General features: G+C 37.3%; 1 protein-coding gene across 2 annotated transcripts in view; it reads left to right on the top strand.

Annotated features, from left to right (window-relative positions):
* LGR5 (leucine rich repeat containing G protein-coupled receptor 5) overlaps positions 1–24,831 on the top strand; it is a 90,674-nt gene that overhangs the window by 43,206 nt on the left and 22,637 nt on the right. Inside the window, exons 3-6 of one of the 2 annotated variants that reach the window (XM_082784484.1) lie at positions 7,250–7,321; positions 8,984–9,055; positions 19,493–19,708; positions 22,459–22,530. In XM_082784484.1, coding sequence (XP_082640610.1) covers positions 7,250–7,321; positions 8,984–9,055; positions 19,493–19,708; positions 22,459–22,530 — 432 coding nt within the window. The remainder of the gene's footprint in view (positions 1–7,249; positions 7,322–8,983; positions 9,056–19,492; positions 19,709–22,458; positions 22,531–24,831) is intronic. The other variant, XM_082784485.1, reaches the window with a different exon arrangement.

The raw sequence follows: 24,831 nt of genomic DNA, 5'->3' as shown, positions 1-24,831 counted from the left end.
TATGACTTGCACACTCCCCTCCCCTTTTTTAAAGAAAGGAGAATATCTTTATACATTTTTTCTTTGATCTCTCTGAGCATCAGATTTTTTAATATATCATTTGACCCACATTTCTTTTTATATTACTGTAATGATTACAGTTTTAATTAACATGACAGATTGAAATATAAAAAGATAATTAAAACATAGAGTAAAATTTAAATTCCTCATCTAACAAACTAATTCTTCAAAAACATTTTGGAAGATATACACTGATATCATACATTAATTAATTAATAACGCAGTAATTAATCACCCATCAATTCATACATTTCTATTGCCCAAGAATAATCATTAATAAATATAAAATTGAACTCTAATCTCAATTTTTTAGTTGACTTCTGGATATGTGTCCATATTATCGGAGCTATTTCAATGTGATAAGCAAGAACATTTAGCGTTATCTATTTAATGATGTGTATGTAAACTGAGGAAAGTTATAACTGTAGAAATATATGTGATATATTCCATATATATTTTTATAGTTAAGCTATATGTATGTATAGTGTACGTATTGTGCACATGCAAGTCTTTGGTTAAGTTTGAAAGGAAAGAAAATCAAAGCAAAAGATTCAAGAGGAGTAATTCTTCCTTGAACAACAGCTATGTTTTTTATATATCCAAAATAAGTTTTTTAAGGAAATAAAAATTGAAATATGCATTTTCGTGTTATGCTTCCAGATTGTGTTTCCAGAAAGTGAAGCTTCCTTCACTGGAAATGTAGACTGTAGTTCTAATACTGGTATTAGTGCTACTGCGACTTGTAGGTGAATCACTGGCAGATACGATACTGAGGCATGATGCAGGAATGAGTCCTGTTTCTACTTATGTCAACACAAATTTTTTCACAGACATCAATGGGACTAAGATTTCAACACTTACCTTTATCGGTTACTCAGAACAATTATGGCAGTTGGAGAGGAGGGATCAGGTTTTAAAGAAATAAGTTTTGAATTACAAAAGGATTTCTTCTCTGTACCCAAGGTATAAAAGAGACAATTCACAATTTCATAAATGTTAGGGAAATTCTGTATGTGTGATATTAACATTTTAGCACCAAATTCAGCAGCATTAGTACCACAGAGCAGCAGAACTGACCCAGCTGTAGGAATTTTTCAGTCTCAGGTTTTCTATACTTCCAATTTCTATTCATAAGAACAAAGGCTTTTTTTCACCCATTTTTTTTTCTTCTCTAGGTTTGTCTCTATAATTCCTTTCAATTTTCTGTTAACTGTAGAATATAGTGTAGCAAATAAGGAATGGAATATGTTTTCAGAGTAAACAGGTAAATGTAAAACTGAGTTGTAGTATTATTGATGGTAACCTACCCATCTTTAAACTTACATTTACATATATGTATTTTTATATGACCAAATTCATATTGTCATTGTCTTAGTACATGCAGTCTTTGTTCTCATTCCTCAAATAAAATCAACGAAATAATGGTCAGAAGTAAAATGCAGAGTCAAAGTGAGATAAATGCCAGATAGAGGGGAATTATTTTTGTTGATATCCTTCAATATCTTGGCACAGTGAAAGATGATTATGAGTTGCACTCGTAGCTATATTATGTATAGAATATTGAAACACATATGAGCAAACAGCATGAAGAGTGATTAAACACAATGTAGCAGTAGTGATTAAGGGTCTTTAGTCTGTGATATGTAATCCAATCTTTATTAAAGGACATGCATTTGCACTAGTTTAGTAACACAATCTGGTATTGCTCCTGTAGATTACCAGCATAATAATGAGTCCAATATATTTATTTTAAGTTTGATTGTAATGGGGTCCTACTTAACTGTGTCTGTTCAGAAGGAGAATTAAAAGAGAATTCACTGGATTCTTATGTCTTAACAGTGCAACTTAACTCTTTCTGTAATGCTTATGCCTGCTGTATCTTGAGCCATATGAAGACACAGAGTAACATCTCTTCTCCTACATTTCTACACCTTGCAGGATTTGATCAGTCACTTGTTGAAGAAAATTCCTTTGTGCTAGTCTTGTTAGAATACAGCATGGGTGTTAATTAATATAAATGAATGCTGTTTCGAAAGGAGATGATTATCTTCCTTTCATATCTTTCCTATGATTTTGATACTACCAGATTTTGAAATACACTTTACAGATGTTTGTTCAGCATTTTTTGGACTAGATCTTAAAAAAAAGAAGAAAAGCAGCCACTATCCATATCCTACTGTCACTATTTGCTGCAGACAGTGAGGAGTAGCTAGGTTAGGTTTGCAACAGTTTCTAGTAGGTGGGGAAAAGGTGCTTTTTTGTTAAGTGACACAGTTCATTAGCTGTAGAGAGAAGACTTCTTAGTGTTTGAAGTTCATGTTACATCCCAGCAGGTAATGAGAAGAGGCTTGGCACCAGGCAGCACTTGTTTTGATGCAGAAAACATACACACACAAAGCAGTTTTGAGTTGGTGAAAAAAAATCTTGTACTTGAAATGGAAATACTTGACTGCATTCAGTCACAACTGTTTATTTGCTTCTTTCTGAGAAACAAAGCTGTTCTTTTCAGACGTGGGCACCAATAGATGGAAAACAAAAAGGTTCAGATCATTTTCAGAACTTTCTGTGGGTGCCTCATTAGTTGTGTTGTCTTTAGGAATGTTCTCCTGATGTGGGGACCACCATTTCTAAGAACTGTGGTACTGCAGGAGAAGTCAGAATACAAAGTAAAAGGGATAAACAGATGAGGAATACTCAGAGGAGACACCAGATCCGCCTTTTCTTAGATCTGAGAACAGGACACGAACCTGACCTGTAGCACTGCAACCGTTCCAACATTGAGCGGAGATTGCCAGCTGGGCTGAACAGCATTGAAACACATTTTGTAAGTTGCTGCCATTTGAAAGGATAGAGGCAACATGCTTTTCTGTCAGCTCATTTATTTCACATCTTTCAGAAAGAAATATGCAGTAGCATAAACACTTACCCTGTGCTTAAGCCAAAAGTAGCCCGGTATCTTGTCTTCAAGAGTGTCAAGAAGCAGGTAGCAAGGGAAGCATATAGTGGCACATCCCCTTAAGTTTTCCAGCCTCCATTAATTTGCAAGAGAAATGAAGCAGCATAAGTAAAATCTAGTTCTAAAGTATTGCAGCTTTAAAAATGTGATCCAACGTCAGTAATACTGTGTACTATTGATTACCTTTTCATTAAAGAGATGTGATGCCTTTGAGCCTGAATTTATTTAATGTGATACTTCCAAAGTAATAAATCTCAGAAATGCTGGAAATAACAATGATTTATTTTTCTTTTTTAAATTGAAATTCAAAGTTCTTCAAATAATGGAAGCCAGCCATTTGGTTATGTAAGTGCATCGAACAAGCTAGCTCGTTCCTGCTCTCTGAAATCATAACTAAATACTGAACCGTAGAGACAGATAGGATGTCCATCCTCATCTGTTCAGGGAAAGCAATATCCATCCAGACTGAAATCAGTACCCAAAGTCCATCCAAAGTTCAGTAAAAGTACTGGGCAGCTTCCCTCAAATAGTTTAGGGTAATGGAAAATAAAATCCCTGAAATGGAGAAGAGTAAACTCTGACAGATGCTTGATAGATACCTGTAGTGTCAACAAGGGGATTCATTTTCCCCTATGCCAAGACTGAGAAAATAAACATAGTAATAGCAAGAAAGAAAAAAAAAGCCACAAGGAAGGCATTAAAAACATTGGGAACAAATAAGCCAGACTGAATGAGCTTTGCAGTATGTCTTAAAGATCTGGTGTGCTAACTTTCATCCAAGAATATTGAAAGAATTAGATAATGAACCCAATGAATCATTATTGCTTATTTTTTCCAAATCACACAATGCTGGGGAATTCCAAAGAACTGGGAAAGGAAGATACTGCTGTTGTGCCAGTGTTCAGAAGTGGTCTCATGGAGCATCCTGGGAGTGGATAGGTGGTTTGCCTGACTTTGATTCCATGGAAAGTCATGTAAAGGGTGTTGTGAGAAAGAATTTACTTTGGTAACTGCAGGTCAGACAACATCATTATGTAGAAAATAAATATTGCCAGAAGTCTACCTTTCCTGACACTGTCAGTTTGCCTGATGAGAGAACAGCACAAACATATGTGTATTTGATCATTTGCAATACATTTGATTTAGTCCTCTACTGAAATATGATGGGCTATACATGATGAAGATGATCCTCTGCTGCATAAGCAGAGAAATATCATATAAATTATAGTAATCGCTGTCTACAAAATCAGTGAGAGCTCTTTTCAAACTGAAAATCAAATCAAATCAAAGCAGAACTACAAGAATGACCTGAGGTTTGAAAAACTCAGGAGTAAATACAGCAGCTCTGCATACAAAACCGTGTGGTTTCTCCTGTCTGAAGTGTCTGTACAAGACATTTAGTAGTCGAGAAGTTGTGATCCAAAAGGAAAAGAAGCAGAATACAAAACAAGGGGTTAGGAGTCTGAAAAAAAAAGGCGCGCGCACACACACACACACACACAAAGGAAGGAAAAATTACATCTCAGTTTAACAATGCAGGAAACAATCGTTCAAAACATCTCAGGAACATGGTTCAGCATCCTTCGCTTATACCTGTCTGTCAGCTTCAGATATTCCTCTGAAAGGTGTTGGAAATGGGGCCGTGCAGAAATCGTGCTCTTCGGGTGGTACATTGTGGGTGGCCAGATAATCCAAACGGACCTTACAATCAGAATGACAACAGTTTACTTTGGCAAATCTTCTCCCAAGGACAGGGTTTTTTTGATAGAAAACCTGACCACAGAAGGAAACGGGAAAAAAAGTTAAATGAAAAGTTAAATGAAAAATTCTGGCCATCAGAGACTAGCTTAAATGCAACCTAGTGCAGTACAGTCTCATTGAAACCATGCTGAATGTCAGTGAGACATGTGGCATGTGCATGTATACGCATGTCTCTGTGCATAGGTATTTCCTTCTGATTATATTAGATATGCATCACAGGTACCATAAAACCAATTTAAAAATTAAAACAGTCAATTTAAAAAAAAAAGCCAAATATTATAAGGCTTACCACAGAAAGACACAATGATGCTCTTAAGCTGGGAAAAGTATTACACATTGAAATAAAACTCTAAGGTTGGGCATTGTCCCAGTCACATTGCCACAGTCCTGCATTTGGAGCAGGGAGGAGCATGCTTCCCATACCAGCGTCCTTCTCCAGGAGCTCTTAAAGGGTCTGATATTCTTAGCTTTTAATAAAGAACAGTCCAGTTCCAAGTGTCAGTATGAACATGTGTGTGTGGCAGTTTGCGTTGCAACAACTACAAAATTCACTGCAACATGGCCATTCTTAGGAAAAGATGGTGGCCTGACGAAGCACCAGCTTGAATCTTTGGAGATAGGAGTTTAGTTCTTGGCTCTTTATTAAGTTTTACATATGACACACAAAGCAGGCACGTTTTTCTGCAAGTGGAAACCTCAGTACTTGTACCTATTTTTTTTTTCAGTAGTTTTACAAGCTCCTCACTTTCTGATTCATGTCCAGACTCATATCCAGTCCTATCAGCAAAATAACAGTTTTGAGGGGGTTAAATAGTCTATAGTCTTTCCAAAACTCCATATCATAACTGTGATCAGCATTAGAGAGGTCCCTAGCCTCTGCTAGTCTGTGATCTGCAAACGGCGTTTCTTTTCAGGGAACTGATCTGGCATGCCTAGCCTAGCACACAAAGGAAGAGCCACAGGTCCTATCACCCAACAAGTGTGTGTGTGTACAGGGAAGGTCCTTTTTCACAAATCAAAGATGCCTGAAAAGTCTTTGGAGTTAGCATCTGGAATCACAATTTCTTTCTCTGTGGCCAAATTTTTGTTTTCTGTATGAAAAGGATGTCTAAAGAGGTGTGCCCAGGAACCTGAAGTTATCTTGGGCCAAATAAGCTCCAAAGAAAGATGAATTTTAAGAACCGGTTGGTGCTGCATCTTTGGGATGGAGGTTGTAAGCATCTGGCTTTTTCAATGAACAGGATTAACAACTCTGATGCCAATTTCAATGCTGCAGGTTCCTCTCTGGCAGCACAATACCTAAGGCATTTTGTGGATCTAGTCCTGTGGTCTTTCCTAAAGGGCCAGATGCCAAACCAAATGTCAGCTCAGCCATCACACCAGCTGGCCTGCAGTAACCGTCTGCAATTTTGATGTGCATTATCTTAGCTGATGCGAAATTTCAATTCCATTTGGCTTAAATTGGTGTGCAAATACAAAGGTCAGATCACACCAACCCACAACTGTGGCCACCTAAGAGCAGACAATATGGCTCTACTGACACACACTTGGGGGAGCTTGACTGGGAATCTGACCTCAGCCAGTCAATTTTCCAGCTGTGGAACGGGTATCCTAGCACATTCCTGATGGACTGGAATGTCAGGAGGGTAAATGCAAGATGCTCTGGAGTTCCACTGATGGGGAACATACCAATGGCATTGTTTCACATCAAATACAGAATACAGAATCTCTTCCATAGGCAAAAATCTTACACATTGCTTTTTTTTTTTTTTTTTTGGCTGGGTAATGTTCTTTACAGAGGTATTTGTTGTACTTACCTAGGTCTGTAAAGTATATGCAAGCATTCTGAGAAGGAGGATGCAACAGAAATAGGGGAAAAAGCCCTACAAATTTAAGCAAATACACTTTAAGACAAACTATTACATGTCTGTTCACAGGGAATACTGTGATTGCACCAGTACAGAAGTTTTATGTGTTGTTACTGTAAAATGAACTGTAATCACTACTACATGAATATATTTTAATACTATGTGCACATCTGTTAAACGCAGAGCTTTATTAAATGTGCACAAATACTGTACATGCACAATTCCAAGAGTGCATGCCTTTAAGTCTAATGATGCTATTGCTGTCAGTGTACCTGTATTTTTGTTACTGAGTGTCTAATGATTAAAAAGGATACTATGAAGAGTTAGATATGCATTTTAAACCATACATGTAAGCTTGATTTATAATGAACTTGCATTTTGTCTCTGCAGTCCAGCTGTCAGTAAATCAACTGTACAGTTAAGGGCTCCTCTTGATTTTTTGCTTTTAAAAGTGTATTAATGACAAAACGAGGCTCTTAAACTACTGCCTCTGGCATCAGTCGTTCAAACATAGCTGTGTTGCACTTTTTAACAACCAAATTAATTCCACATGAAGAGTAGAAGTATTCACTCTTTTTTTCTTTTCCTTTTTCAAACTTTGCAGACGTCTTGCAGGAAATGGCTTGACATACATTCCTAAGGGAGCATTTGCTGGCCTTTTCAGTCTTAAAGTGCTGTAAGTAAACTGTGTGTTGTTTGATATATTTCTGATTTCCTAAATGCTCCAGGGATCTAATTAACCAGTGAAGTTTTGATCAAGTAAATTACATATTTTGATCAGCTCATTTTGAACAATTCAGCTGAAGTGAAGATACATATGAACATCATTAAATCTTTGTTTTTTCATATAGAAAATATCCTAAACACAAAGGTTGGAAAACATTAATGGCATTCTAAAAACAACTTGCTCATCAAGTAGATGTCTCTGTACAATATCAAAGGTAAAAATTGGTTCAGTTAATAGTTTCTTTAATTGTCTCAAAAGTTCTGAGTTCAGGTCTAAATGCCTTTGGACTTTTCATGATCACAAAAAAGTGGGGGTAAATTGCCTTTTCCTTTTCTTGAGAGCTGGGATGGGGGAAGTCATTATTGTAGAACACAGTGCAATTGAAAATCCAGTTCTTATTTTGTATCTTATTCTTTGAAATCTAATTACTCTAAGATAAATTATTTAAAATAACTAGACACTATGTTACTTGGAGTATTAAGACAATATATACGGTTGATAAAAAATTATTAGCAGACCAAATTTAACTATATATCTAATGGAGGTGATCTTTGCCTAAAGTAAAGTTCATAGAAATTGTTTTATTAACAAGAATGCCAGCCTCCTAGGCAGTGTCAAGCTAAGCCAGATGCTACTATAAAAATATACAGAGCTCTACTGCAAAGATATGTAAGTGGGAAAGAAGTATGAAGGGCTTCCCACTCCATCTGCTCTAAAGTTGGCCAGCTGTAGCTCTTGTTGGCCCTAGAAGCTTTAAGCTTGCCAAAAAATGATTTCATATACAATGTCTCAATATGCCTCATTTTGAAGACATGTACTACGTCAGCGTCACCCAAATACAGTCCTTTTACATATGTAGGAGTTGGTCCAAACAAGGCTATTAGGCAGTGTGAATGGAACCATGCTCAAAGTGAAGAAAAGTTTCTACTGGAATGAAAAATGATTTTTCTGTCTTTGCACACTAAAAGATTGCAAGGAACCTTTCTTTTGAGAAAAATAATTTCATTGGGAAAGGTTTAGCAATTCTTACAGAGAAAAATTTATTCAAAACAGATCATAAATTCCTCATACGTTTAAAAATCCTGTTGGCCATAGTAGCATCTTCCTGGGTCAGAATTTCAAGACTCAGTCCTTCAGAGCTTTATCAAAATAAAACACTGAAGTATTGCAGAAGAAAAAAAAAATCAATACATGAGGATCACAGAAACACAGAATTGTAGGGGTTGGAAGGGACCTCAAGAGATCATCAGGTCCAACCCCCAATGAGGATGACAGTTCCAGAATCACTGGAGGCAATTAGGAGCTCACACCTATAAAAACGTATCAAAAGCAAGTAAGATTTAATCTATTAACTTCCTCACCTGCTCTAAAGATCCCACTTAAAGCTGATGTGTAGCTGTTAACAAGGCTGTTGTGCTACGGGTATTTGTTTGGTTTGAAGAGAAACAGAATTTTGAAAAGGCCAGGTAAATGGAGCATTTATGTAAATTGCTTATAATCTTCAGGTAAAACCGGTACAAAGGAGGTAAGCTCAGAAGAAAATTTGCAATAGAAAAAAAAACACCTTTACTGTGTTGATTCTGTTTTTTTTTTGTGCTACTCAAAATGTAGGATGCTGCAGAATAACCAACTACGCCAGGTTCCTACTGAAGCACTCCAGAATTTACACAGCCTGCAGTCTCTGTGAGTACACTTGATAAATCAACTTCTAAGCCTACATTAACAATAGTATATGAGATTACCTATTAATTACTTGTTAATGTCACTCAATAACATGCTGAACCAACTTTTCCTTTTAACTCTCTTTGAGTTCCTTTTCAAGAGAATTGTACTCTCAATTAAACATCAAAAGTGACTGATTTAATTCCAGTAATTTCATGACACTGGTGGCTTATTTGCAGTGTTATATACTGGTTCACCATCTGAGAAGACATCCCTTGCCCTGCAATACTTTCTGTGTCAAGAATATGGTCCCTTGAGCACTGGTCTTTCCCCTGGTTTCTAGTTAAGATTCTTTACAGGTGAAAAGAAAGAATCCCAAACAAAACCCTTGGTTGGTTTGTTTTTTGTTTGCTGTAATTTTTTTCTTTTTAAGCAATATGGAAAATACTATTAACTTATGAAACAAAGTGTACTAGAGGATGCTTAATTATATTCTGTGCTTCAGGCAGGTCTCCATATTTATAGTTCTTGACTGTGCCGTGCTGACTCAGTCCACAAGCTTCAGTTTTAACAGAACTCCTGCCAGATTTCCTAGACCAGGAGTGAGGATTGGCTGCTTCATGGTATGAATGAAATTATTTTGATGTGCTTCTGCCCCATAACATAAGGACAGTTGTACCGCATCATGCTAAAAGCTGACCTAGCCCAGTATCCAGCTTTCAACAGCAGATGCCAAAGGAAAACTAAAAGGTCAGGAGAAGAATATAATGATACTCCCTTGGTAAACTGTCCCATCTGCCAAAGCTTGGGACTCAGGGACTCACTGAACAGCTTCTTTGAACTCAATAGGTCTTAAAGGATTTTCTTTGTGAGTTTGTGAGTTTCTTTCTGAGTTTATATAATTGCTTTCTGAGCCAATATAACACCCATTATTTTCTATGGCAGAATATCTGCTGATCAGCTAACTCTGCATAGTGTGGTGAACTTCCTCCCCTAATGTACTTGGAACTTACAATCACTCTTGATGGTAACAGATGCTGATAGATGTAGGAATAAGGTATAAACAGTTGTTGTACCCCAGATTTTATAGACTTCTATCATACCTCCATTAGTCATTAATGTTAAATTGTTTCTTAGTGGGAGCTATTCCCTGCATCTGGTCATCTTTGTCACTCTGTACTGAACTTCTTTCCAGTTCTTTGATAATGGATTTGAGACAAGTCAGGGAGGAACCAGACCTCCACAGAATATTGAAAGTGTCCACACACACTGGACTTACAGAGGGGAATTATGGATGCTTTTTATTCACTTTCTGGCTAACCCCCCAACATTTGTCTTATTTAAATTTTTAACCCTTACTGAACACTCAGCTATGATTTTCACACTTATTACAACTTCAAGACCAATTCCTAGCATGTTTATGGCTATTCAGAAGTTTGTCATGTCAAGTGAGAATTGCCTTTTCCCCAGAGACGTGACTTTACATCTACCTCTACTGAAATCCTCCTGCTATTTTGTTGTTCAGTCAGTTGATTATAATTAGTGCCTTGTACTGCGATTGCAGTTCACATTTTCCAACTACAAAGCCACTCTTGCTGTCTCAACGCAGGATGGAGAAAAGGATGGGTAAATTTTCTAAAGTATCTACTGACTTTGAATGTACAGAAAGAAATATCTGGATGATTTAAGATAGCCAGGCATGTTCTTCTTTGGACATACAAAAACGTCAGCTGACTTTGTGTGCTTTAGTTGATCATCATATATTTTCACAGAATTACTTTTAAATAAAGTTATTTTCCTGTAGAGGTCATCAGAGAAGTTAAGTAACTATTGCAAAAAATGTTGCTTCAGTGTACAGCGCTTACCACATCATTGGTCTAAGAATTACAAGGGTAGCACATATACCAAGCTATCTAGTCTGGTTACAGTTGAGATACTTTGATTGGGAACCATACTGTGCTAAACATGCTGTCTTCTTTTTTTGTGCGTAAAGAAGTTCTACCAGCAAGTTAACATCTTTTGCATACACCCAATTTAGCCAAAATCTGAAAAACAGAATTAATGAAATGTATTGATTTCTAACAAAATTTTGTCGTCTGTGTGTAACTTACTACTACACAGGCACACATTATTCTGTTTTAGCTCCCAGGTGCTTATGTCCCTCTTGAACAATATTTACCTCCTTAATATACAAAGTATTCACTAAGGTTTGTCAAGGTGAAACAGCCTTAAGAATTAATTATCTTATAATTGTTATTTGGTCAGTGCCTTTTTTCTTTATTGACCAGACACAGTCTGAAATATCTTAGCCATATACTTTTGAGGTTACAGTTCTTTCCTTTGATCTTCTAAAAAGTCATGAGAAAATGCTGGTCTAGTGACTATATTAGATTTTCTTTCTGCTAAACAAACAAAAAAAATCTTGCTGAGATCACATCATTCTATACACACTCTGGACCAAAACACGATAAGCCAAGCAAACAAGAGTTCCTTTGTTGCTCTGAAAGAGACTGTTGAATTTGCAGCACAGTTTCTAAACAAAATGACGGTCTCACCCTTTCTTTTTTGCAAATACTCTTTTCCATAGGTGAAGAAGCTGAAGAAGTAAACCAAACATAGTTACACTGTGTATTCTATGTAAAGAAGTGGTGTTTTGTGACAGAATTGAATCAGAGGGAGAATAGGAGTGGTCAGGAGAAACCTTTAGACAGCTGTGTAGCAGACCCAAGATGGAACGATACGGGTTTGTACAGAAAAGCCACTATCAGCTGAAAGACGATCACTGGCAAAAGAGACCTCTTTGAGCAAAAGAAGACTATTATTCTTTTGTTTGCTTAAACTGGGTTGTGCCTGTCAGATAAAGGTGTGCAGAGATTCAATTTCTTCTTTCATACAGTCTAGGAATTTTCTGTTCACAAGGTGGTTCTTGCATTGGTTTCTGATTTACAATAGGAGTTATTTCTTGAAACCTTCAGAATAGCAGCAGTCTTTTCAAGGGTGTAATTAAGAGGTTAAAAGCCTACACAAAGGCAATTTCTGTAAGATAACAACTTCTTGTGTTTATTATGTTTAACTAAACAGGTGGCATGGTTTCTGGAAGCCTCATTAACCCTTTTCTTTAGGTTAGTGTAGTTGCAAAAACCTGTAAACTGGTAACAGGACTTAAAATCTGCCTTGTAAGTTTTCACCCAAGAAGGACAATCATGTAGAGAGGCAAACCATACTAATCATCTTTCTACCTTAATGAATGTGAAGAGGCTAATGTTAAAATCATTTTTATATAAATATATACATAATTGTGTGTGCACACATGATATATATGTATACACACACAAGTTTTCCATGTTCAAATACAAATTTATCACAAATTTTTGCACAAAAAGATATTTTTGGATGATATTCCCTCCTTACTGTCTAGTTCCAGGCTCAAAAAATGACATTACAGGTATTGGTATTGATAGCCAGATTAATTGATATTAAATGGCCTGTGGTACAGAAAGGAAGAAAATCTGCTGTATTGCAGGGATGAACACCAGCTCTTTCCACTTTCTCGTCCATGTTGTTATATTGTTGGCATGCTGAATAGCATGACAAGATTAAGTGATAAATACTCATAAATTTCCTAAGGCTTGAACTACCTTCAGCATACATCAGTCGCCTGCAGGCAGCAGGCAGTATTCACTATATACTATGAAATGAGAAACGACCACGCACCAAAAAAAAAAAAAATTGTGTGTTTCAATTTCAACAGCAAAAAATCTGTGAGAAAACTGTAATACTGTTACCTGAAAACAAACAACCATATTGGTTGTCTGAAGCAGAAAATTTAGATTTAACAATATTAAAATCTTCTCCAATTTTAGAAGTCTTTGTAGTTCAATAATCAACAACTGTGATGTGCTACTTTGATTAATAAATGAGTTCAGCTACTGGTGCTTGGGTGATGATAGTTTTGGACTCCGATTCCCTTTATGGCATAAGGATTTAAGGAAGTAACCAGAACATATGAATTTTGAGATGTGGTTATCTCCAAGTTCAGCAGAAGGATATCTTCAGCTTATTACATAGGCTATAATTTTCTTGTTGTATCATGAATACAAATTATCTGGATTACTGGCCCTAACAATTCAAATGGCAGTCGTTTCTGTTAAGCCAAAAAGAGGAAAACATCTCAAATACCATGACTGAAAACGACCAACACACAATCACTGGTGTCACAACTTAGATCTTGACAGCAGGGTTTGAAGTGCCACTTAAATGCTCTCTCTCCTGTTACTCACTTTTCTTTGGAATTGACTGTAAGCAGATGGTGTCTGGATTTTATGTTTCCCAGAGCTCCAATATCTCCATTCTGCTTTTAAATCAAGAAGGCCTTTAATAATTTTAAATATATCTGTATAGTCCAAAAGCCTTTTACATAGGTATATTGATTTATTTTTCAAATATAGTTATTAATTAACAACTCACTGTCTAGCCAACTCTTTTCACTGAATTTAAGTATTTGCTTAAATCGTGTTGATTTTTTTTTCTTTCTGAGGTGTAATCATCTTTTCTAGTGACAGTTAGGTACTAGAATTGTCATATTAGTATCTTTTGAACAAGAAGGGACTGATAAAGAAGGCAATAACATAAGAATATATATATTTTTTTTTACATTTGTTCCCTGAGCATGTTAACACAAATTTTAGTTTATTAGCAACTGGTAAGTTGGAGATCTTCATTTGTAAATGCTACTAAATAAAGGAGAAAAGTCTAACTGCTATCACTGATAAGGAAGTGAAGCTTCTACTATTCTTTTATTGAGACTATTGTAATACAACACTTTGAAGTTTGAACTACAGAAGAAACTTAACTCTAAACTTAACTCACTCTTTATTTTATTGTTTCGGCAACGTTATTAATGAGCAGCTTTTCCTACTGTGTTGTCAGACAGGAATGGTCAAAATCAAGAATAAATCAAGTACCATGTCATTGTCCACGCCAAACCAGTCATCAAGGCTATTTAAAAACAAGCATTATTTACAGTAACACACATCACCTGCTTTCATTCCTGTAAAATATAAGAGGACTTATACTTTAATAGCAGGAAACAGGGCAGAATGCAAGACAGTCTCTCTTCCAATGTGCTGGAAACATTGGTAGAGGAAAAAATAAACTATCCTTTCTCCATTGAAAATCTACGAAGCTGGAATTTAGTGTAGCAAATTAATTTGACTTTACAGATACAGGATAAGAAAATAATATAAATTAAATTTGTTTGAACTTTCTGACAGTATTTATAAATCAATTTTATTTTTCAGATATGTTTATATGTTTGGAGCATATGGTGATGATGCAGTTTTACATAAAATGTTATCTAGAAATCATCTCTGATTTTCGAAATAATCTGCCTGGCTGGAACCAGTCAGAAATTTGATTTTTCAGCTCCTTCTCCCTACTCCTCCAAATATGTGACATTGCAAAGAAAATTCTTAATCTGAGCAAGGAGTTGAAGACTTTGGTGGCACAGAGTTCTGAAATGCATCCAGTTCAATCTTGAAATTAAAAAGCCTTTTTTTCAGAAGTGTTAACTTTATTCAACTTTTTTTTTGTTTTTCCGGTATGTTTGTGTTAATAATCCTGATTTTTAGTTAAAAGACAAACCAACTGATGAAATCACATTCTCCCAAGAGAACTGTTTTCATGAAAAGACGTTGCGGTTTTCCGTGTCACACTCCATGATAATGAAGCCTATAGAAGGCTTTATCCTTCTTAGGAAACCCAGTACCTCAACAGTTACCCAAAAACTCCCTAAGGAGGAATTTCCCACAGTTTAAATCAAGGTTGATCAAGGTTGTGTGTACCCATGAATGCATCTGTGCACATACATGAAGATGTCTCAAAACTCATCACTGCAGTCTCAATTTGCCGCATGTTTTATCCATGTGAGCTACTAGAGCCCTAGGGCACACTAGATAACAGAAGAGGGACTAAAACATTGAGCACTAGCCCAGTATCAGAGCATAGACACTCTTCTAGCTTGATAAGCAGCTGGGAGGAAGGCAGAGGTGCAAGGATACCCTAACTGTGCATGCTACCCCTTTATTTGGGTCCAGTCCTTAGCACAACCAGCTGAGAACTGCTGATGAAAAATCTTCCTGTGTAGCTGAACCCCACCTCCATCTGTGGGAGGAGGAGGAGAAGCAGGTGCTAGCATACTATTGCTAGAGCCAGCCTAGCAAAGTAAACAGTGCTTAGGAGTGCTCCCAGGCACTGGCTGTGACCGTCTACCAAGCTGTGCTGTTAACAGGGTCCTTGCCACACTTTCGACCAGTGCCAGCTAACATTTGGCTGAGCTGTCCTGCGGGGTCACTTGGCAATTCGTACACCCCTGGGACCATCCTATCAGTGCTCTGCATGCAGCCACCTGTTCGGGAGGCCAGGAGCAGTCACACGAAATGTCTGGTCATGGACTTCAGATCTGGGTGTTCGGCCAGATTCCTAGGATGACAAAACAACTCCTGCTGGCCCCACTTTTTCCCACTTTTGGAGTTTCAGGGCCAATTTTAATAGGAAAATAGCTCTGGAACTGGATTTTTGTGCTTTATATTGCTATATTTATATAATATAAATATATTTTATATTATATTGCTAGCATCCTGGCACACCGTCTTGAATGCAGGTTCGCCACAACACCTGAACAGCGTATCTGGATACGGAGAAAAATGCTAAGGACTAAAACTCTCAGTTGAGACCTCCTCCTGCTTTGCATGCACATGGAGTTTACACCAAACACTGGAGAGAAACAAATACTCCTAAATTATGTCTTGTGGCTTCTCTCTTTCAGTCTTGCTGTTGCTGCTCAGGGTTCTTTGTATCAGTGCTGTACGAGCCCATACAAGGGCAGAGCTGAAAGTGAGCTGTGGGAACTGCTGCGATGATGTGTTGTAATTAAGCTTTCACAATAGTCCTAGCATTTTCCCCTGTGGACTGAAGGGGATATCCTGCTTAAAGGGCCATGTTTGAAAAACCAAGCTCACAATAGCCAGCTCTATTTTCATTACAACCACTTTTCAGAGCCAGTTTTGATGTCACTCTTGCCATTCCTCACACAGGGCGTTAGCCCACCTCCTATCAACAAACCCTTGAGAGGGTCCATGTCACCACAGGCTTGTAAGGATGGTGGAGCTGCAGGTGACCCCATCCTGCCTGTGACACCCGTCCTAGACAGGCCCTGTCCCCAGCGCTTCTCCATCATTACCCCACACTTGCAGCAAGGCCTGTGTGCTGCTCCCCATGTAATGGATCCTTCTCAGGAGGGGAGGAAGGTGGTAGGAGAGGGAGGAGCATGCCCTTCGTTAGTCTGCCATGCCTGAAATTGGTCCTCATGTGCTCTCACCCCCCTGCCTCTCTTGCCTGTGACGTATAGGTCCTTATCATTTGGGTTTGCATGTCTTATTTTAAAATGAATGTCAGAAGAAGCATGGTATTCTTGACTTCTTTGTCTGTCATTGTAGCTTTCCTCTTGCCCAGTCCCTTCATTGTATTCAGTCCCTCATCACTGCAAGAAGAGGCAGTCCATGTAATAGATATTTATTTCAGAGGGGAGAATGACTTGGGAGAAATTTCCTTCCTGATCCCATACCTAGCATTTGACTTAACCTTGAATGAATGAGAAAGACACACTGACAAGCCATTAAGGAATGTCTTTAGCAAATATATCAGTAGGTGGTAGCTGGGCTCACTCTTGAAAGAAGACTCAGAGAAAGGGAAAAATATATATATTGCCTTAGAAACCTACCAGTGGCATAAAACTAGGTGTCCATTCATACTGAACTGATCAAAATATCTGAATCAAAACTTATTCAAAGACCTACTTTCACCCTTTTCAGAGTACCAGTAAATTAGTCATGTTTACAATTCTATATGAATAATATCTTTTCATCATTTACAATGCATATGGTTGTAGCATTCACAGTATGTCACAGGAAACACCAGTGGGATACAGTCCACATAGCTCAAGCATTTTCTTTGAAAGGTTTGGACATTTTAAGTGAGCTCATGGTGAATTTCATACTAGCTGCTTTATTTACATGCCGCCTATCAGAAGAGATCAAGCTTTTCTGTTTCCTTAAATTGGTTCTCTCTGGAATATAATAGCAGCTTTCAAACTCACCACATGTTATCTATATATTTTCAATTATAAATAGGGTCATGTTTGTGAGTTAATGGGTTTAGTTCTGAAAGTGCCAAAACTTTGATCAGCACATGTAAAACAATTGGCTGAAAACAGCGATTTTGATCAATGCTTTATACATCAGTGTGCATTACCTGCAGTATGACAGGAAACATAACCACTACTGAAATGTTTTATTATCTGCATGAGGGAAAATGGTACTTGGAAATTTTAAAAAGATTAGATAACAAAATGCATTTGAGGCAGTACTTCTTATGAGCACTGGTAGGATACGTAGTCCAGTAATAGGACTTGCAACGCAAATCATTGTAGCTTCTCATTTTCTTACAAAGTTTATTCAAAGAATAATCCAACTACCCAGGATCTCACTTATGTTACAGCAGTACTATTTCATGGATTTTGCTTACGTAGCTAATGGTGGGTTTATATTTGAAAACTTTGGTTATAAAAAAAAAAAAAAAAGTTTCCTTGATTTGTTGCTGAATATCAGTAAGGTAGAAATCCTGACCTCTCTGAGGACAACAGAAATATTGCCTTTTCAGCCACAGGATCACATAGAAACAACTGACTTTTGGCTTCAACATGTGACCAAGGGCTCTGTGAGTAACTCCTCTGGAGTCAGCGGGGAAGCCAGAGCTGCACACTCAGCCGTGGTATTGAACAAGATGCTGACTGTAATGCAGTAACACATTTAGGTAGAATAAAGCCTCCATTCTTTAATCAGTGTAACTGTCAAACTAATGCAACTGTAACTTCTTAGTTTACATACCAGCATCACACAGGGAAGAAATTTACTTCTGACCAAAACACAAAGAAACCTCATCTACTCATTCAAATTATACCTTATTTGAAAACACAGGCATAGCATGGTTATTGCCTGGGGAATGGGGGAGGTACAGCATGACTATTTCTAAACATTTCCAGCCTCACCCATTTGTTGACCAACCCTTGAGTTATTTTGGAAGCTCTGTCTCTGCTGCCTGCCATTGTCAGTTATTATATTGAAAATTTAATTGTACAAAGGCTTTGACACTGAACTTTATAAATTTGTTCCAACTGACCTTGTCTCAGTTATTTGCCAGCCTGGCACGGAGCCTTAGCGTTCATTATTTGTTCTCATGCAGTAGGTAGAAGAAGCATGGAGAAGGAGATAGAATGGACCTGACATTTTACATGACTGCAAATGAGGAAGCAGCTTTAAATAAAGAGATTACCATGTCCGCCACAAAGAGTATTACATTTCTCTCAAACAGACCGAATTTAGGCTGTACAGAATTACTTCTTTGTACCCTGGGTGTGTCTGTTTGTTCTGCAGTGTTTTCAGACTTATATTTAAATTTGTTTTTATTTCATCATTCACTTAATTACTTCTCTGACAGATGTCTTCAAGAAAAGTTTTAGAGAGCGTCTTTTATGTTACAAACAAAACATTAAAAGCAGAAAAAGTGTATTGGAGTACAGGTCACCATCTGGATGTTTCATGAAGTTGCAGAAAGTAAACGCCAGTGAATATATGACATAGTATTTCTAGTGCCATATCTGCAAAGAGTTCAGTAGATTTAATCCTTATTTGCAGAAGTGTGAAAGCAAGATATCACCTGCAGACTGAGAAGGTACGATGTGCAATTGAGCTCCCTCTGTTGGCTCTGCAGCAACTGAAGTGCATTAAGTACTTTACTTTTTAAAGTAAATAAATTTCATTAGCAGCACTGATCTCTGTGTAAAAACACTTTGCTCCACTATTAAAAAATGCTAACTTCATTGCTCATTAGAATCATTGGAATACACAGGATTTAAGAAGGTGTAAAACATGAGCAGAAACTCAGAAATTCTTTTTATTTTTGGCTTTTAAATGTTGGATAGTATATGGAAACCCAAGTCAGCTTTTGGCACCATGATTCAGTGATTTATAGATTCTGAAAGAGAATGCCCTGCTGAGTTTCTTATACTTTTTTGTTCCATACTTGCAAATAATTTGGAAAGGAAACAAATTCATGCCTGATCCACAGAGAGGATCTGTTCAGAAGTGATTAGTCTGTGCTCTCAGTGAACTGACGGCTCCAAAGGAGAGCTGTCTGCAGCAAGCCAGCTGACCAGGAGTCTTAGGAACACCACATGAGGTCTCAGATAAGGCTGCAAGCAAGAAGGAAATGTAGAATCTCCAGGAAATGAAAGATGGATGTGGCAACTCCTACCTGTCCTTGTGTTCTTGGTGATAATTTCATGTGTAAATCCACTGTTCTTTTCTCAGAATCAATTTTCTTTATTTCTTTTTCTCCTAGACGCCTGGATGCCAACCACATCAACTATGTGCCCCCCAACTGCTTCAATGGCTTGGTCTCCCTTAGACACCTGTGGCTAGATGATAATTCTTTGACAGAAATACCCGTCCAAGCCTTTAGAAGTTTACCAGCACTTCAGGCAATGACACTGGCACTGAATAAAATTCATTACATACCAGACTATGCTTTTGGAAACCTCTCTAGTTTGGTAGTTCTGTAAGTTTTATTGATTGCTTTTTAGCCACAATCTCTGCTTCTTTGCAGAGCTTTGACCTCCTTGTGATAAATTGCTTGAAGATGCAATGTTTAATTTAAGCATTGCTTGAGAAAACCTTTAATAATTAACATTCCTCTAGTCTTTCCCTAGTTGGCAAACAATAGGTAAATCGCTATATACATGGGTCAACTAAACCTCAGTTTTGCCTTTCAGTGTTAGTATTAAACTGATGTATTTTGGGGCCATAAAGCTGCAGTTCCATTCTACTTTTGCATGAGTCTTAATGACGATACTCCTTTACCATGAGGTCAATACTGTTTCTTACAGAAAATGTTCTTTTTGGAATACAAATTAAGTTTTCTGGCTTGCATATGTACTATAAAACAAAATTTGAAAGAAAAAAATGTCTTAGAGAAGCATATCTTTTACATCTTCTTACAGTTAAACTCACATTTGTAAATCACTTGTTTTGATCTAGCTTAAAAGTTTCCGTCTCCAGCAAAGAGCTATGTAAGGGAATTTTTTTTTAAATCACCATATCTGGTCAGCAAAACAAACAGAAACAGATGAACTGTTTGCCTTCTAAGACTCCAAAGCAGCATGTACTGAATGAGAGAAGATTAGAAAAAGGAAATGAACAGAAAGCTTTCTGGGTGACTTGGAAAGAATGCTGTCCAGTAGAAACTATGTATTCCCTTCATAGAAAGTATATGTAGTTTTGTATTTAGATATGTTTGCATACCAATACAACTAAATGAAACAGATGCAAAACCCACACCAAAATCTGGAAGGAATACTCTGGAACATGGTTTCAGTTTTTTATCTTCTGGGAATGCACCAAATGGAAAAAATTCTAGACTGGCTGGAGAAACTGAGGAGGAGACTGAGGGGGAGAAGTTATTTCAGGATAGTTTGGAAAATCTTAAAATTATTAAAGAGAGAATAATATATTCAAGATTTACAGGCTGTCTGAATCCATAGTCTGTAAGACACTTAGCATATTTTAGCATGTTCTAACCCCAGTGGGAGCATGGAACCTGACATTCTTCAGGGTTCTTTATTGAGCTTTATAATCACCATCTCTGCATAGTGCCTAATATATGCACCAATAATAGGGGGATAATAGCTGCCTTGGGCACACAGTCTTTGCCCTCTATTTACATCAAGTAACAGTCTCATTCAAGTTAAAGTTTTTTTAAGGAGTCATTTAACCAAGCTAAGCATCTCAGTAATGCTTAAGGTAGAGAATGTCTTCAATGCCATTCTCTACATCCATAGCAGAATTACAGTGATATGAGGACAGATAAGAAATCCAGAAGAAAAAGACCTTTTTTGATTCCCTCATTGTTTCAGCTCACTTAGGTTCCCTTATTTTACATCTGCCCTGTTTATTTCTGGTCTTCTGGTCTTCGTATTGATTAATAATTGAATTATCCTTCATGATCTACGATATCTGATATTTTTGGCCTGTCAAAATCTTCCTGTGTGGTTCTGTTTTCATTTGTTTCCTACTCTATTCAGTCTGGCAAATTTTCTACTCTTTGCAAATATGCATGTTCATTTTGCGTAGGTTTGAAGCTCGATCACTAGCAATCCAAGCATAATTGGAATTCGTAGACACTCTTCGTGCTAACTAAAGCATTACAGCTCAGTGTAGTCATTTTAAAAAAATGATTAGGTTTTTCACAGGAAAGGAAAAACCCACAAAACATCTGTATTTTGCCATTAGAAACCTTGTTTTTCATGGACAGGGAGACTCAACTTCTGTAGGCTCTGTGGTCTTTAAAATTATTTTCAGAGCAGAATGAAGCATTGAAGGGTATGTGCTTGGCAGTTCCTCATTCACAGACCTTCTTTTCTTTTAAGTGCTACTCTCATAGTTTCCCTCCCCTATGAGAGCAGAGTGTCAGAATAAAATAAAGGTCTGCTGGGAAAAAAAAAAGCATCCTCTTCAGAAATCAATCTGAAGTATCACTAAGTTCTACCTACTCACATTAATGAGCTTCACACGGAATTTTTTTTTCTATGTCAGTCTAAAAACCATAGAAATAGGCAGCATTACCAGCCCTCACATGGATGGTTTTGATTGAAATGTAACATACAACTGTTTCTTTCAGTTGCTGAAAATATGAGAACGTAGCTGTTGGTTTTTATAGTTTCAAAGGAAGGCAAGTTAAAGCACTTTGAAGACTGATTAGCTTACTCATCTCAGTGAAGCTATGACTTCTTGTCCTGTGGCTTTGTGTCTTCTTTCATTCTGCAAGGCTAATGACTATTTCTGCTTGATTATCCTTCTCCTCACCTGCTCCTGCTTAATGCCATCCTCTCTAACACCCCCTGAATATACGTCTTCCATATATACAGCTAAAACAGCTAACACTCCCCACAGTTCTTAAGGCAACATGTTAGTTAACAACTGGTGAGAATATGTCTCCAATTTCACAGTATTTAATATGCAAACCTCATCCTAGACCTTCAGGATATACCCTTCTTAGACCATCTAGGTGGTTGTAAAAGAAATCCCATGTACGGAATGAAATTGAAGCCCTCATGGGTGGGGAGATGTCAGGAGAAAGGGGGAAGGGTTGGCGAAGGTGCCTTCTCTACGTGCTCTTGCAAAAGCATGACTTGCATAGAATAGGTGCATGCCTGAAAATAAGTTTCTTTTGATTGAAGCATCAAAATGTTTTGCTTAAGTCCACTGTGTGTAGTGTGCTTTCCTGACTGTGTGCTTAATGTTCCCCTGCAGACATCTCCATAACAATAGAATCTACTCCCTGGGAAAGAAATGCTTTGATGGGCTCCACAGCCTAGAGACTTTGTGAGTTGACCTCTTATTTGTTTCCTCTTTTTTTCAGTGTTTTCATTAATATTCTGAAAGAATAAAAAATAGCCTAAAAGCTAAACGTGGTTTTTGGCTTGCCTAATCGCTACAGGATCTAAATGATGGTTTACAATGACTCTATACAGCAAATCCTATTTTTTACTATTAAATTAGTTTGCCTTTTTAATAATCATTGTTGATAAATTGTTGAAAGGACATTTGAGAACTGTACTGGGCATTCAAAAAGAAGTTCCTATTCATGAACAATTATGTTTGCCTAGTTTAGTACTATTTATTTGTCTTGTTCAATCAATAAAGCTAATAGCTAGATTGGGAAACTGTCTCAATGGAAATGTTTACCATTAAGAAACTGTCTCATCCTAGAGGAGGGTTATAAAATGATTTTATTTTTCTATCCCTGGAAAAAGAAAAAGTGCCAAACAGCCAAATTATGTATGTTTTGCAAGGGAAGAGAGGAACATTTCAATTGTATCCGTTTTTGTCTTTAAAGAGCTCTGATAAAGAGCAGTGCTTGTAAAGATTCAAATTGCCTCAAGTTTTTGCCATAGATGAGTGAACATGTTGTCTGCTAGAGCAGACAACGGAACCCAAAAATGCTACAGGGACAGTAGACCTGTGCATATCTTTCTATCTGCCACCTTCTGCACTCAGCTGAATACTTTCCAGAGATTTTAGAGATTTCAACCAACCAAGGCAGAGCAAAAAGGCCTGGTTTGAGAAGCAAAGTATCAAAACTGAATAATGCTGGTCTAGAGGTAACTATTTTCTTTATCATCCACAGAAGTGTGTACTGCTCATTTTTGTATTTTCATAAGATAAGAAAACAAGAAGTTTTTGCTTTTTTTTTTTTTTTTTTTTTTGAATCCCTGGTTTCAGTTGCATCAATCCCTTAAAACTGGATTGCAGTTTTACAGTTTTGATTTTTAGCCTGCTGTGAGTTGAAAGGAAGTCCCTTAGTGTAGCACCGGAAAGGGGGACAGGAAAGGAAGAAGGAAAATGTAATAGTTTGTTTTGTTTTTACAAATGAGATTCACATGGCACTTGGTCAAAAATGGAGAAAAAAAGAACAATGGAATAAGTAATTGCAAAGCCAGTCCCAGCCACCTGGCATGAAAGAGGCAAAAACACAGAGGACAATCATGAACCTGGGAATATGTGTAGGTGCAGCCACTTTGCTGTGATAGGAGAATGCAGCACTTGCCCCAAGTGCAGTAATTGTGTACTGTATAGACCAGTTTCCAGATAATTTCAAGCTAATCTAAAGAGATCTCAGTGTAAACGATGGACGCCAGCTTTAAAATCATTTGTTTGCATCAACGCATAGGTCTGGAAATCACATATCACTGGAGGGCAAAACCAAACCGTACACGCCTGTAATCTCTTTTTGTCAATAAGCAGGAGAGAGAGATTTACAAGCAGGAAGGAAAGCCTTGTTGAGTTCAGACAGCAGTTTCCTGCCTGCATTACTTCAGCCTGATACTATTTCAATTTCAATCTATTGTAAACCATGATTTGTGTTTTGCCCATTCAAAAAGGCTTTTAGTCAAGTTTTTCAGATGGCATTCCTCACAAAGCAGTACTCAGGGAGCATCGCACTAAACAGGCACATCTCGATTTTAGTTTCAGGTATCTCCTGAATGCTGAAGGATGCACATGTCATGCTCAGGACAGAAGTATGCTAACAGCCCATTCAGTTTACCAGAATGAAGTCTAATTGCCATTGCAGCATGAGCAGTTCTTAAAGCAGAGGTTACTACCCTAGCTAAACTACTGTTCCTACAATGTGTGTGGTTAGAAACATTCTCCATATGAACACTGCCAAGGCTTAAAATTAACTATATAGTTAATGATAAAGTTGAACTAACTGTATGTTTTCCCACTTGTTTTAGTCAGAGGAAGATTTCTTTTTACCTTCCAAACTCCAGTATCTCCAGTATCTCCAATTTCTTGGTCTCACAGACCATGAAAAGTGCATCAGATGAAAGAAAGACACAAGAATTAAATCTAAGTCTTGAAAGACTAAGTGAGTCAGAGGCAAATGAAACCTTAATAAAGAGATGAATTAACTGCATAAAATTCAGCTCACCGTGCAAATTTCTTGAATATTCCAGGCAAAAGTTTTGTTTTGGTTTGGTTTGGTTTTTATTTTTTCTGTTGATAATTTCCAAGTTATAATAAGTGATTTACAAAAGAGCAGATCCATTAGTAGCATCTGAATCCACTTTTGGCTTTTTCATTGCTGAACAGATAGAATACAACTGAAAATAGGATGCTGAT

This window comes from Aythya marila, assembly GCF_965140915.1.
Source record: "Aythya marila genome assembly, chromosome: 1".
NCBI lineage: Eukaryota > Metazoa > Chordata > Aves > Anseriformes > Anatidae > Aythya > Aythya marila.
Note: the sequence above shows the minus strand (reverse complement) of the source record. Positions and strands in the feature narration are given on the sequence as shown.